The sequence below is a fragment of the Phragmites australis genome, chromosome 2, assembly GCF_958298935.1.
Source record: "Phragmites australis chromosome 2, lpPhrAust1.1, whole genome shotgun sequence".
Lineage (NCBI taxonomy): Eukaryota > Viridiplantae > Streptophyta > Magnoliopsida > Poales > Poaceae > Phragmites > Phragmites australis.
The window spans coordinates 9,902,241-9,916,645 of NC_084922.1; the positions used below are offsets into that span (position 1 = coordinate 9,902,241).

The following is a 14,405-nucleotide window of genomic DNA, read 5'->3' on the forward strand; positions in this document are numbered from 1 at the left end:
TGTCTTCTTTCAACTGAACTCTGAAATGTAGTACTGGCCAAAGAGCACTACTCACTGCAACTGCAGTCCTAACATGTTGGATGCATGAATGTTTCACAACAAATGAAGGAATTGTTCTGTGTGATCAGCAGAGCACTCACTGGCCCTTGGTAGCCGTTATGTTCGTTTAGTTTCAGCATCTGCTGTGTTTGTCGAATATATCAAAAGCTCCATGGTGATAAGGCCGGCAGATTTCAACTTGGCCAGGGTCAAGAAGATCAAAAGCACTCTTGGATCCTTATGGTGTGAAGAGAACAATTCAGCTGAAAATGAAGAGTTATAGCACCAAGAAAGATAATTAAAATTGATTAGGCCTAGTCGCCATGAAGATATCAGGAGTTCCCTTACCCCTCGAGAAAAGAAGCCAGGAAGTCTCAATATGCAGCTTGACAAGTGAAGATTGAAATCAGCATATAGGAGAAACAAGTTAACATGTGTTTTGGTTTGATTATGATGAGTCATCGACGACGTTAGAATTGAGTTTACCTTGGTTAGTATGTATTTGTTGATGTTTGTTCTGGTTCATGACTAACTTAAGTTGAAGGAAAAATAGAATTGATGTGTTTGTTTATGAGTCCAAGAAAAATAAAGTCACCAGAATATTCAGTCTCTAGGAAGTTAGCTTGACCAGATAGTCAAGTGTTGTGCTAACAAGAACGCCGGAGTATTTTTGTCTCTGAGAAGAAATATGGACAATGCACCGGATAGTCCGGTGTGGGCTACAAGAATTCATTGGAGTATTTCCTATAGAGAAAGAATCTTCCGGTGATTCCATCAGTGAGCACCGGAGTATTGTTCAGTGCGCGGCAAAGTTTGAAATTTGAGTTTGGCGCCAAAATTGAAGTAGCTATTGGATAGTCCGGTGTTAGTGTTTGTGAACACCGGAGGGTACACCGGATTAATTCTTGCAGAGAGGTCGCCAGTCGCAGATCAGGTGGAATTGAACTCACCGGACATCTTGGTGACTAAAAGGTTAACACCGAAAGCTTGTGCCAGACCTTTTCTTGTAGAAAATATTTTTCTGGACGCAACATAAATCTGAGCTCACCAAATGATCTGGTATTCAGGAACAAAACACACTAGAACATATGGTGTTCTTGAGTTTTGCGGAATGTGCTTTGAACTGAGGATTTTTGTTTTAAGCTAACCTAGAGATAATTCGGAGTGAGAGAAAGATATTTGCTTGTTTCATGGTGTGTAGGAAATGGAAACGACTTGGGGGTCGACGACGAGATGATCAGGACTAAGCGGAAGGCTTGGTGGCGGACGATCAAGGAGGCTGGACAAAGTCAATAGTGAGTAGTACATGTGGAGGTCAAGCAAAGTATGGATGGAGAAGTATGAAGACAACATATTGAAAAAGTCAAGTGAAGGGGATGCCGGTGTAAGTCACAAGGTGGCCCAAGGGATCGGGAGCGGAAGAGACTTGCCGATGGTCAAGATCGCAAGATGGAGTACATGCGTCGACATCAGAACACTTGCTTGAGGCAAAGTAAGTGGCGGCTAGTCACGCTTTGAGACGTGTGCTAGGGTTTCACGGTTTGGCCACAAAACCACGGGAGGACTGGAGAATCACGTGGCATCATCGCAAAGCTTGCGTTGAGGTGAAGCTAAGTCATAAAGAAGCTATGACCATTCGATGGAAGGAGCAAAATCTCGACTAAAATATCCCGATGATAGGTAGAAGTGCACTACCGGTGAAGGATATTTTTTGGAACAAAGAAACTTAAGGGTCAAAAAAGTTTCCAAGGGCTATAAATAGAGGAGTAGAGCTGTGGGAGAGCTTTAAACAAACTTAAGGGGCAAGAAAGCTCTCAAAGACAATAAATAGAGAGGTAGACCTGTAGGAGAACTTTGAGCCAACTTTTTGAGAGACTAGTGATAGGTTTTGGAGGAGAGTGCTGTTAGACTTCCTGCCTGTTCACACTAGCATCACTTTGACTTCCCTCTTTTACATCTTCCCATGCATGCATGAATGCATTCACGGCGTGTTCACACTCTTCTTGCCCATTCACACGAGCATATCTTTGACTTACCTCTTTTACATCTTCCCATGCATGCATGAATGCATTCACGGCGTGTTCACATTCTTTTGCATGACAACTTTAGTGCTATATATTTGTAAGTTGTAACCCTGAATATTCAATCAATAAAGATCGTGTGATTCATTCCACTATCATGGTATCAGATAGGTTCGCTTCTGCGATCTTGCTTCCTCCCCTCTAAACATTCACCAGCGACATTCGTTCGCCGGTCCTCTTCCCCGTCTCGTTGCTCTCTTGTATGAGACGTCCACTTTCCACTCCGCCCTGCTCTCTCTGCACACTTTCTTGCCTGAGACGTCCACTTTCCACTCCGCCCTGCTCTCTCTGCACACTTTCTTGCCCCTTCCCTTGTCTTTGTTCAACTCGCTGCCATGGTTCTGATCGAGGCTGAGCACGCTGAAGCCGAGGGCGCTGAGGCCGCGTGCACCAAGGCTGCGCACCTAGAGGAGCAACGTTGCCTTGACACTGAGGCCGCGACCGCCTGTGCCCTCGTGCTCTCCAACTCCACGACGGCCCTGCACGCACACGCCGTCGTCGTGTAAAACTTCCGTGTAATGGTCCCCATCATCCTCGACACCAGCTTCACCAACTATAGCCGCTGGCGCGGCCTCTTCCTCAACACCCTCGGCAAGTACGCTCTTACTGACCACGTCCTCTCGACGATGTTCTGAACGACGAGGAGTGGTGTCGCATGGACTGTACCATGAACTCATGGATCTACACCATGGTTTCTCCTAAACTTCTTGAGATCATAATGGTCCTCATCTTGAGCAGCAGTTTCTCGGCAACCAGGAGACACGCGCTCTCATCATCAACTCCGAGTTCCAAAACTTTGTCCAAGGGGATTTCTCTGTGATGAACTATTGCCTCCAGCTCAAAGCAACGGCCGACGCTCTCGCTGATTTGGGTGAACCGGTCACCGACCGAACACTCGTGCTCTCCGTTCTTCGTGGCTTAAATGAGAGGTTCTCTCATTTGGCCTCGATCCTCAAGCACTAGCGGCCCTTTCCCATCTTCATCAACGTGCGTTCGAATCTTCTCTCGAAGAAATCACCATGCAGAGCAAGCCTGGCACGCCTTCTACATCTTTCGTTGCTGGCACCGGTTCGGGCACCAAGCTTGGCCAACCTGGAGCCAACCACCAGGGCTCCTCGTTTGGCCACAGCACAGGCGGCGCTCCGCCCGGCAACCTTGGCGCCAGTCTAACTCCACCACCAACGGCCAGTGCATCTCCGGTGGTGGTGATTCAAATTCTCATCATAACTGCCGACGTGATCGATGTCGCGACAATGGGGTCACCGACTCCAATTCTTCCCATGGCAACTCCCATTTGGAAGGCTCTCCTCCTGGAGGCCCAGCCCAGTCCTAGCCTTCTCTATATAATCCATGGACTAGAAGCATCCAAATGTGGCCCAGTCCGGTGCCGCCCTCCACTGGTCTTCTTGGGCCCCACCCGCAAGGCAAAGCTAGGTCGTATCCACCCACCGGACAGCAGTAGGCTTTCTTCATCAGCTTTCCTAGTAGTTAGTGCTATTCCCGAGCCCTCTTCAGCAACAATCGGCAGGGCCCATGGTGTCTGCCCCCAACACTGGCCCCTTTGGCTTCTAGGACTAGCATGAGCTCGCCAACTCGTTCAATACCATGACCATCACCCCATCTCCGAGTGGTGGATGGTACATGGATTCAGAAGTATCCGCGCACATGTCTTCCATCAACAGTAATCTTCAAGTTTCCTCACTACCCACCCCCTCTACTACAACCAACATCATCGTTGGCAACGGGTCTCTCCTTCCCGTCACATCTGTTGTTCTACTTCTTTTTCTACCTCTCAATGTCCTCTTCATTTATGACATATTCTTGTCTCTCTGCATATTATTAAAAATCTCGTTTCTGTCCGACAATTCACTACTGATAACAATTGTTATGTTGAATTTGACCCATATGGACTCTTTGTGAAGGATCTACAAACCAAGAATGTGATCATCAGGTGCAATAGCTCGGGCCAGCTCTACCCCCTATTTGCATCGTCACCTCCTTTGCACGCACTCCTCGCTAGCACTCCTTCCTCTACTGTCTGGCATCGACGTTTGGGTCATCTTGGTCATGATGCTCTCTCCAAGCTCGCCCTCGTTGCAGGAATCTCATGTACTAAATCAGAATCCCTTTGTCATGCATGTCAACTTGGTCGCCATGTGCATCTTCTGTTTTCTAGCTCCAACTCTAGAGTTGTCCGAAATTTTAATTTAATACATTGTGATCTTTGGACTTCTCCTGTTGCCAGTCTCTTCGGTTATAAGTATTACCTAGTCATTTTTGATGATTGCTCTCATTTTCTTTGGATGTTTCCTTTGTGACTAAAATCTGACACTTTCTCTACTTTGTCGCATTTTTTCTCGTATGTATCTACGCAATTTGGCTGCACCATTAAGAGTGTCCAATGTGACAACGGCCGAGAATTCGATAACTCCTCCGCCCGTTCCTTCTTCTTCACTACTGGTGTCCAATTGAGTCTCTCATGCCCCTACACCTCCCCACAAAATGGTAAGGCTGAGCGCATCATTCATTCTATCAACAATATTGTTCGCTTCCTTCTCTTTCAAGCTAGAATGCCTCCCTCCTATTAGGTAGAAGCACTAAACACCGCTACCTATCTCATCAATCGCCACCCCACAAAGACACTCTATTTTTCTACACCCTATTTTGCTTTACGTGGTGTCCAGCCTGCATACTCTCATTTACGTGTCTTCGGGTGCAAGTGTTACCCCAACCTCTCCGCCACTACTCCCCATAAACTGTCACATCGGTCCACCCTCTGCGTTTTTCTCGGTTATACATCGGATCACAAAGGATACAAATGTCTCTACCTTTCTTCCAATCACATCATCATATCACGTCATGTCGTGTTTGATGAGTCCTCTTTTCCCTTCTCCGAGGTGTCTTCCCCACCTTCATCCGACTTTGATTTCTTGACTGGGCTCAACACTATTTTGCCTCCCTTCTATACTAACAGTGCAGGTACACTCAGAGGTCCCTCCCATAGTGTTGCTGCCCCTGCTGGTTTCCCATCACAGGCTACTGCCAGCAGCACCGGCGCTACACCAGGGGGGCGCTTCTACTACTGTATCACGCGAGGCGGGCCTTTCTCCTGCTGCCCCTGCCGGCCTCTAGCTGCAGGTTGTTGCCAGTAGTTCACGGCCTGGCTGCCCACCTGGTTTCCCCCCTGGCTGGCAAAACTCACATTCCTCCAGCCCATCCAGTGGATGCTTGCGCCAGCCTAGCTCGGGTTGGGCCGATCGCTGCCACGCTCCAGGATGTTAGTCAAGCTGGTGACGCTGATTCACCCTTGGCGCCTGTATCGAGCGAGCTACAGGTGCCCATGCCTGCTCAGGTCGTGCCTATTTTTCATCAGGCGCCAGGTCCCACAGCCCCTCTTTCTGGTTTGGCTGCCCCGTGACTATGGTTGCTGCCAGTTGAACTAGCAAGGAAGTTACTATCTCCATTTGACTGGTGGCCAACCAGCACCAGATGGTCACTCGCAGCAAGACCAGGTTTCGTTTCCCAATTAATCGCATGAACCTTCGTGCCTTCACCCTCTCACCGACTCCTAAGACGTACCGTGGTGCTTTGTCGGATCCTAATTGGCGCGCTGCTATGATTGAAGAATTTGAGGCTCTCCAGGCAAACAACAATTGGGATCTCATTCCTCGACCTCCAAGAACAAATATTGTCACCGGCAAATGGGTCTTTTGTCACAATTTTCGGTCGGATGGTTCTCTTGATCGCTACAAGGCTCGTTGGGTTCTTCGTGGTTTCACCCAACGTCCCGACATTGACTTTAATGAAACTTTCAGTCCTATCGTCAAGCCTGCTACTGTCCGCACAGTTCTCACATTAGCTCTCTTCCATGCCTGATAAATTCATCAGCTCAACGTGAAGAATGCCTTCCTACATAGAACGATTTCTGAGACAGTCTATTGTGCGCAGCCCTCTGGTTTTGTTGACCGTGCTCGGCCTGATGATGTGTGCCGATTGAACAAGTCACTCTATGGACTCAAGTAGATACCTCGAGCATGGTATAATCGATTTGCCTCCCACCTCCTGTCTCTTGGTTTTGTGGAGGCCAAGTCCGATACATCCTTATTCATTTTCCAGCGTGGTTCGGATACTATCTACTTGCTCCTATATGTCGACGATATTGTCTTGACAGCTTCATCTCTGAGTCTTCTTCGTCACACTATTGAGGCTCCTCAGCAGGAATTTGCGATGAAGGACCTCGAACCTATTCATCATTTTTTGGGAACTACTGTCGGAGGATTAACTCCTGTCGCAGGGATCCCGAGAGACCCCTTTTTAGAGATTCAGCCGGGGGGATGATCCTGAATAAGTTCGTTGGAGGAGTAAATGGGAATGAATGCAACGGCCGGTGGTGGGGGTGTCGACCTAGTACAAGAAGAAGTAAATGCATCGGAATTTAGACAGGTTCGGGCCGCACGGGGGCGTAATACCTTACTCATATATGGATGCTATAACTGTCCTGAGGAAGTCCCTCAAGGATGTTGCTGGTTACAAGAATGTTGGTCTAACTAAGAGCTTGAGGCTCCTTATTCTTCGGCTGGAACTGTGCTCAACCTTGCTCACAGTGTTTACCATCGGTCTCTCGTCGTTGTTGGTCTTCGTGGGGTTGGGGTTCTTTCGCCGTTGTTGATGTTGTCTCCCTCTCTGTTGGTGTTTTGTTGTGCGTATCCCTCTCCCTTCTGTGTTGCCGGCTATTTTAAGTACTCGCCGGCCATGACATGCCACGAACGGAAAGGAGGGGGCTCGAGTTCCGAGACGCCATAAATGGAAAGGGCGTCATCATTTCTTCTGGATGAAGTGACCGGGGTGGAAAATGCGTCGCACGCCCGGTCGCCCGTCACCATAAATGCCCTGGCAACGGGCTCCGTGTAGAGGGCCCACCGGGCAGCCACAGAGCAATCCGGCGTGCTCGCCCTGTCTTATTCCCCTGCCACAGCAGTGCGACAGACGGAACGCCTTGATCCTCACGACGTTATCCCGAGACAAGCCGGATGGCACGGGACGGGACCTGTGCAATTAATGACCCCACGCCTCTCTGCCAAAACGTGGCAGGAACTGACGCTGAGCGCGGCGGGAGCAGTTGGAGGTGTCAGGCCACGCACGCTCATTAAATATGACCTCGGACCTCTGGCTGATTGACACCTCATCGGCAGGCCCCTCGGGGGCCTTTCTGAGTCGTCGGGGTACTGAGTGCTCGGGGGTACTGTTCACATCCCCGAGCACTCTCTCCCGAGAATGCCCATCCTTGTCCTCGGGGTGCCGGGTGCTCGGAGGAACTGTTCATCTCCCCGAGCACTCTCTCCCGAGCACTCTTGCACGAACCCTCGGGGAACCGAGTGCTCGGGGGCTGCCACGTGCAGCCCTGAGCACTCTCTCTCGAGCACTCTTGTACGGATCTTCGGGGAACCGAGCGCTCAGGAGCTGCCGCACGCAGCCCCGAGCACTCTCTCCCGGAACTTAGCTCTTCTGATCGTCGGGGGACTAGGGTGCTCGGGGGTGACCGGGCACCTCCCCGAGCACTTTCTTCCCGGTACTCGGATTCCATGGATCATCGGGGTATTGGGGTACTCGGGGGCCACCGACCGTGGCTCCGGGCACCTTTTCCCGGGACTTGGCCTTTCCTCATCCCATAAGAGAGACCTCGCGGGATGGCACCATGTGGCGGATGGCCGACCTGGCCTCGGGATTCGGGGACCCCTGGTTCCTGATACACCGACAACTACGGTTAATCATTGTGATGGTGCTCTTTCTCTCTCACAGCAACAATATATCCTAGATATTTTGGAGCGGGCAGGGATGTCAGCATGTAAGCCCTGCAGCATCCTAGTCGACACACATGCCAAGCTCTCCGGTGATGGTGCTCCCGTGGATGACCCGACTAACTACCGTAGTCTGGCAGGTGCTCTGTAATATTTGACCTTTACTCGTCCATGTCATACAGCAGGTCTACTTATTCATGCACGACCCTCGTGAGTCTCATTTTAATTTGGTGAAAAACATTCTGAGATACCTTCAGGGGACTCTTGATTACGGTCTTGCTCTTCACCGCACCTCCACCACTGTTTTGACTGTCTACACTGATGTTGATTGGGCTGATTCCCCTGACACTCGGAAGTCCACCACTGGCTATGCGGTCTTCCTCGGAGACAATCTTATCTCTTGGTCGTCCAAACAACAGAATACAGTATTCCGGTCCAGCGCTGAGGCTGAGTATCGCGCTGTCGCCAATGGTGTTGTGGAGGCTTGTTGGCTGCGCCAGTTGCTCATGGAGCTCCACAGTCCACTTCAGCATGCCACTGTTGTTTATTGTGACAACGTCAACGTGGTCTATCTCTCCAGCAACCCGGTCCAACATCATCGTACCAAGCATGTTGAGATTGACATGCACTTTGTTTGCGAACGCGTCGGCCTCGGTGACGTCCGTGTTATGCATGTCCCAACGTCCTCTCAGTATGCCGACATCTTCACCAAAGGGCTGCCCACTTCGGTCTTTCAAGAGTTTCGCTCTAGTCTCAACGTTCGGCAAGCTCCTGTCTCAATTGTAGAGGAGTGTTAGACTTCTTACATTTTCACACGAGCCTCTCTTTGACTTCCCTTTTTTACATCTTTTCATGCATGTATGAATGCATGCACAGCGTGTTCACGCTCTTCCTGCTCGTTCACACGAGCATCTCTTTAACTTCCCTCTTTTACATCTTCCCATGCATATATGAATATATGTACGGCGTGTTCACACTCTTTGCGTGATAGCTTGAGTGCTATATACTTATAAGTTGTAACCCTGAATATTCAATCAACAAAGATCGTGCGATTCATTCTTACTATCAAGTGCTAGTAATTTGAAAGTCTAATGATAGATTTTGAAGGAGAGTAATAGCCATTTGAGCTGTCGAATCTCTAGTGGGCAAGTGAAGATTGAAATCAGCGTAACAGGGTGCCAGCTACATAACTGATGTTCTCAGTAAAGAATTCATACGCTGAAACTTCACTCAAAATAAACCCAAGGTTTCCTTCGAATGCTGAAACTGGCTGCAAAAACTGAATACAGTTCGGGCCGGCATCTTGCCAAGAAAAAGACTACAAAATTGGAACGGTCAATACTACAACTTGAGAGCTCAAGGATAATGGAAATCTACTAAAGCAGCAACGTTCTGTATCAGAAGTCACAGGCTCATCAGCAACATGACGAGAGGAACCGCAACTGTGAACAATAGAAGGTGCAATAATTGCATTAACAATGCCCTTCTCCATCATGCCGGCCTCGAGTCAACCCTGCACAGGTTTTCTTTTGTGACCTTTACCGAAATAACTGGTTGTTACACAAGCAGATTAACAAAGATGCCTTTTCTTTTTAACAAGAGGCTATACAGCATCTGAATAACCTGCAGGTAATTTAACAAGAGAAGACAAACTGCAAAAGCAGTAGCAAATACAACTACCGTAAAAGCTATTTCCAGACCACAGAAAAACAGCTACAAGCATCCTAGAACACGGGTTCCTTAAAGCAAATGATCCTTTCTCTTCAAAGAGCAAACAGTAAAGCTTTCGCTAAACTAATGAGCATACCCAACCGGATAAAACTACGGCTGCAAATATGCTACAAGAACTCAGGTGCTATGTGATGGTTTCAGTTGCTGAAACCAATGCAGGAACCGCTTCTTCTGATCCTGGCAGGTGCCACTCTTCAGTGTGTCGAGGCAGCCGCCCTGCAAGAGAACAGAGTGGAACTGTTCCAGGACTTTCACAATCTGCCAGAAGTCAGGCCTCTTGTCAGGGTGCAATTCGCAACACTGCTCAATCAAGGGTCTTAGGGCCGATGGACATTCTGGAGGAATTGTTGGCCTCAGGTTCTGAAAAAACACCACAAAAAAATATAAGAAATACATACATTTTTTTACTTTCATTGTGCAAAGAAATTGTTCTTTAGTTGTACTCAGCAGAAATAAAGCTATTACCCTATTTGCAACAGCATAAGCCACCTGGAAAGGGGTCAAGTTTTCATGAGGAATTCTTCCGGACACCATTTCCCAAAGGAGCAATCCAAAGCTGTAGACATCCACCTTCCGGTTGTATGCCTTTTGCTTGATCATCTCAGGAGCCATCCACCTATAAGTGCCCTCATCCTCCACTAGCACATCACACAAAGTCTCCTCACAGGCAATACCAAAATCAGCAATCTTCATACAGAAGTTCTCATCAAAGAGGATGTTCTCAGGCTTAATGTCACGGTGGACCACCCCTTGAGAGTGTATGTACTCCATCCCACGGGCAACATCGAGCGCAACGGATACGATCTTCTCCAGAGGGATGGGGTGGCGCTCTGTGCTATTTAGGTATGACCTCAAGGAGCCTCCAGGAAGGAACTCAGTAATAATGTAAAAAACTGGTGGGCATTTATAGGCTGCTACTAGCTGCATTAGCATAAAAAAAAATATTAGAGAAGGGTGATTGTCACCAAAGCAATTAACTGAATGTATTTCAAGGAATAATTGATGTTATCTAGTGTGGACTTATTGACAAATCTTCTGAGCCTATAGTACAATTTGGACCAAATGTGATCATAGCTCATGTTCCTTAGAGAATTATATTCAGTTAAAATGTTTCAGAAATAGTGTGTGGCAATTTCACACCTCATTATCAGGAAGCAGTTACTTTTTTCTCAATACAGTTTTATAAAATGAAGACTGTGGATCTCGTTTAATCTGATCAGACGACATAGTCAGATGTAAAGTAAAATCAAAGCACACACTTGTATAGAATGATGTGATATGAGATATAAGAGAAATAAGACATGATGTAACAAATAATAAATTGTGATCAATTGTTACCTTGATCACATTCTTGTGGTACAAGTGGGATAGAGAATTGATCTCACTGTTATACTGTTTTTCAATTTTTGCAGCCATCTTCCCATTGTCGTCATCATCAGGTTTGCGGATAAATTTAATTGCAACTGGTTTATCATCATAGAACCCTCTGTACAGCCGGCTATATGCCCCACTAGCAAACCGTTGCCCAACAAGCAGCTTGGATGAATCTAGTGTCCAATCGACTGTCGTCTGCACCGCTTGATTCATTCTAACCCTCTGCACCCTCCGATCATCAGTAGTGTCCACTGCGCTAACCCTCCTTCCACCATTGTATTTCCTTGTCCAAGAATTATCCTTTTGAGACTTGTGCTTACCAGACACCACTGGAGTTGAACACCAATCAGGACTTTGACCCATATCAGGCACTTGCATAAAATATGACTTGCTATAGATGCTCTTTTCAGATCCTCTTCGCTGTGGAGGAGTGATTGCAAACCTCTGGCTGCTAGACCTTGCTTCCCTGAACACTTCCGAAGGCACAATACTGGGAAAGGGGGACTTTGATCTCTGCCTGTGCTGAGGTCCAACAGCCTTTTGTGGACTAGAACCTTGATTCGAGGGTGCCTTGTTCAAGTAGCTGAGGAGCATCATCGAACTTGGGCTCTTGACCAGGCTCCTTGCCCTTGGACCCTTGGTATTCTCCGAGTTCAGTGAGGGGCTTGAAGGAATCTCCAAACATGCCCTCTTCGCCTTATTGGCCTTGTCCCTATCAAGCTGAAGCGAGGATCGAACTAGCGGCAAGCTAGCAGAGTGCTTGAATGCAGCCCCTGTATCTTCATCGTCCCGATCAACGGGCATCGACAGAGACTTTCCCGCACTCACAAATTTCTGCAGTTTCCTCTCAACATCATTGGCAAGTGGAGCAACCTGCAGTCTCCTCTCAACATCCTTGCCAAGTGGAGCAATAGCTACCCAGCGAGGATCCACCCTCGTGTAGATAGTGCGAGAGTAATTTGTCCTCCTAAGCCATGAGTTCTGGTCCTCCATAATAGCAAATAAGGAAGCCAAGAAGCACTACCAAAGATGATCAAATTCCAACTTTCGAAATCTGGATCCATAGAAACCACATGTTGAAATAAAATTTGGAGGAGGAGAAAAGGAATCTGTCGCTCGAAACACCTCCAGAAGTCTTCAAACCAGGAATCACCGCAACTCCTTGGCCCATTTGCAGTCGAATTCTTGCAACAAGTTGTGTATCAGATGGGTAATCTACAAGGGTCCAGAGTTTGCAAAGTACAGAAGAATGGATCCTAACTTGAAGAGGTTGGTGGAGAATCAGGCAGTCACATTCAGGGCTTCTCAAGAATCCTAAAATACAGCAAGAGGAAGGGATAATTGTAAACTAAACTGGTTGAGCAACGGCAACTATTATATTGGCAATTATTGCAATAGAAAAATATGTCTTGTTCAATGAACAGAACCAAAGCAAGTACTCAGTATCTATCATTAGATTCAAACAATAGACACATATAGTTGAAATATATAAAGGACTTGACTTTTTCTAATGGCATTGGGGACTTTTTCTAATGGCATTGGGGGGCACGGGCATGAAACGGTGCAAACGCACTGTTTTTGACAAATTAATGCGTTCAGCCATGGGAAACAAGAGTATGATGACGACCAGATCAAGCACGACATCTGTCTATCTGAGCAGTAGTTGGATTAGTCTGTAGTTGACCAATTGCTAGACTGCATACAGATCTATCCTTGTCAATCTAGTGACTTCTCATGGGACGACACATCAAACTGCGAGTAATTATTGCGGGAAATCTTTGAGTACAACACGAATGCACAAACAGTGAGTAAAAGACCGCTCAATCAAAACCCATTTGAGATCGTGACTTCTCTTTTTCCGAAATAAATAGTAATGGAAAAAGATTGTGACTTCTGTAAAACCATGGGCCAAACACATCTTATATGCCATGCCACTATGTAAAATCAACAACCGATTCGAATATTTTTCAATCCAGCAAATTTTTTTAAAAAAAATACTTGTACCAATAAAAACACGAACCTTGAACTTGCACACTAATGGCGCCGAAACCTGAGGCCAAACGCGATTGCCCCAAGGAAACCGATCCGGAGCATAAAGGTGGAAACTTTTACCACTGCACAACAAAAAGATCGCAAATGAACAACAAATGAGCCTCTACCGAACTCGCCTTTGCAACAGAAATCGATCGGAAACGCCAAGAGCTAAACCGGTATGTAGAACACTGGACACCTGGAGAAACCCTCAAACTAAAAGTTCTGGAAGAAGAACCCAAGGGGGGGGGGGGGATCTGGCTTGTTAGCACCACCAAGATCAAAGCAAAAAGAAACTAACCTCCCAAGGATCGCGGCGGCTTCGCAACGGATAGAGCCCGCGGATAACCGGATCAAAATGCCACCTTTCGCCGCTCTTCCCGCTGCGCAGCAGCAGCTGAGCCGCCCGCAACCGAAGCAGAAGCGGATGCCGATCGAGGAGTACCCCGGGATATCAAGAGCGCATTGAGAGCGCGCACCAGAAAAGGGCCCGTGCGCGCGTACACCCTGCAACGCGGCCGCGTGCCGGTGGGATACGTACGCTCCCCTCCCTCACCGCTGTACGGGCACCCAGCTCTCCTGTTCCCGAACCACGTCCGATCTCTAATGCATTGGGGGCTTCGTTGAGAATATGGGGCGGCGCAGTTACTGGAATCTGAAGGGAGAGGACGAGGTGGAGGAGAGATTACGGCAAGGGCGGCATAGAGTAGAAAATTGAAGGGAGCTGCGGATTTTCTTCTCTTATTGGGGACTGCGTATACAAATGTCGACGAATTTCGTGTCTGCTTGGAAAATATGGAAAGGCAGAAGTTGAGGGCATTGATGGAAGTATGAATGCTTTTGTGGGAGGAAAGTGAAAAGAAATTTGGGAGAAGTCACGACCTGTTTGTTTGCCGATTGTGTATTCTGGATTATAGATTCTATAAATAAGTTATTAGATTCTGAAAATAAATTCTATAAATATATATCTGTATTATAGTATAATTTATAATCTACTCAACATGAGTTTCTACTCTCTACAATATAAAATCCTAAATCCTAAAAAATAAACAGGAATGGTTCAACGCAAACTGGAGAGAGAGAGGTGTTTTGCGGTGGAGGGTGGGGCTGGTGGCGTTGCTAGCAGAGGTGGCGAGAGAGGGACTGCAGAATTGGGGAATGCCACCTTGATTTTGTAGTCTCATGACATCTCCTTTTCTACGTTCTTTTGCGTCTATTATTGGTGCTGGGATCCTCCATGGCTAGGCTTTTTACATCACAGTTCCTTTTTGCTATCTCTTCTATTTATTGCATATTGTTTCGACTGGTTAATGTTTTCGGAATGAAATTGTTAGTTTTCTACATGGCTGTG

The 14,405-nt window shown here is 47.4% G+C and overlaps 1 protein-coding gene across 3 annotated transcripts; it reads right to left on the minus strand.

Annotated features, from left to right (window-relative positions):
• Positions 1-9,488: 9,488 nt before the first annotated feature.
• LOC133898876 (uncharacterized) lies at positions 9,489-13,958 on the minus strand. Of its 3 annotated transcripts, XM_062339696.1 has the most exons (6): positions 13,356-13,958; positions 13,044-13,137; positions 12,285-12,337; positions 10,988-12,207; positions 10,115-10,570; positions 9,489-10,009 (listed from the first exon to the last, which is right to left on the minus strand). In XM_062339696.1, exons 4-6 carry the CDS (start codon positions 12,014-12,016, stop codon positions 9,767-9,769), a joined length of 1,728 nt encoding a protein of 575 aa, XP_062195680.1. In that variant the 5' UTR covers positions 12,017-12,207; positions 12,285-12,337; positions 13,044-13,137; positions 13,356-13,958; the 3' UTR covers positions 9,489-9,766. The 3 variants fall into 3 exon arrangements, with proteins under 3 accessions (XP_062195680.1, XP_062195672.1, XP_062195663.1); XM_062339688.1 differs by lacking the exon at positions 13,044-13,137; XM_062339679.1 differs by lacking the exon at positions 13,044-13,137 and having other exon boundaries at positions 10,988-12,337.
• Between the last annotated feature and the right edge of the window lie 447 nt (positions 13,959-14,405).

Excerpts from the sequence above, each read along its gene's own strand:
- LOC133898876 (XM_062339688.1), bottom strand. The coding sequence starts at position 12,016 with ATGGAGGACCAGAACTCATGGCTTAGGAGGACAAATTACTCTCGCACT. Across the intron at positions 10,571-10,987 it reads ACCACAAGAATGTGATCAAG|CTAGTAGCAGCCTATAAATG; the intron begins GTAACAATTGAT and ends ATGCTAATGCAG. Across the intron at positions 10,010-10,114 it reads CTTATGCTGTTGCAAATAGG|AACCTGAGGCCAACAATTCC; the intron begins GTAATAGCTTTA and ends GTGTTTTTTCAG.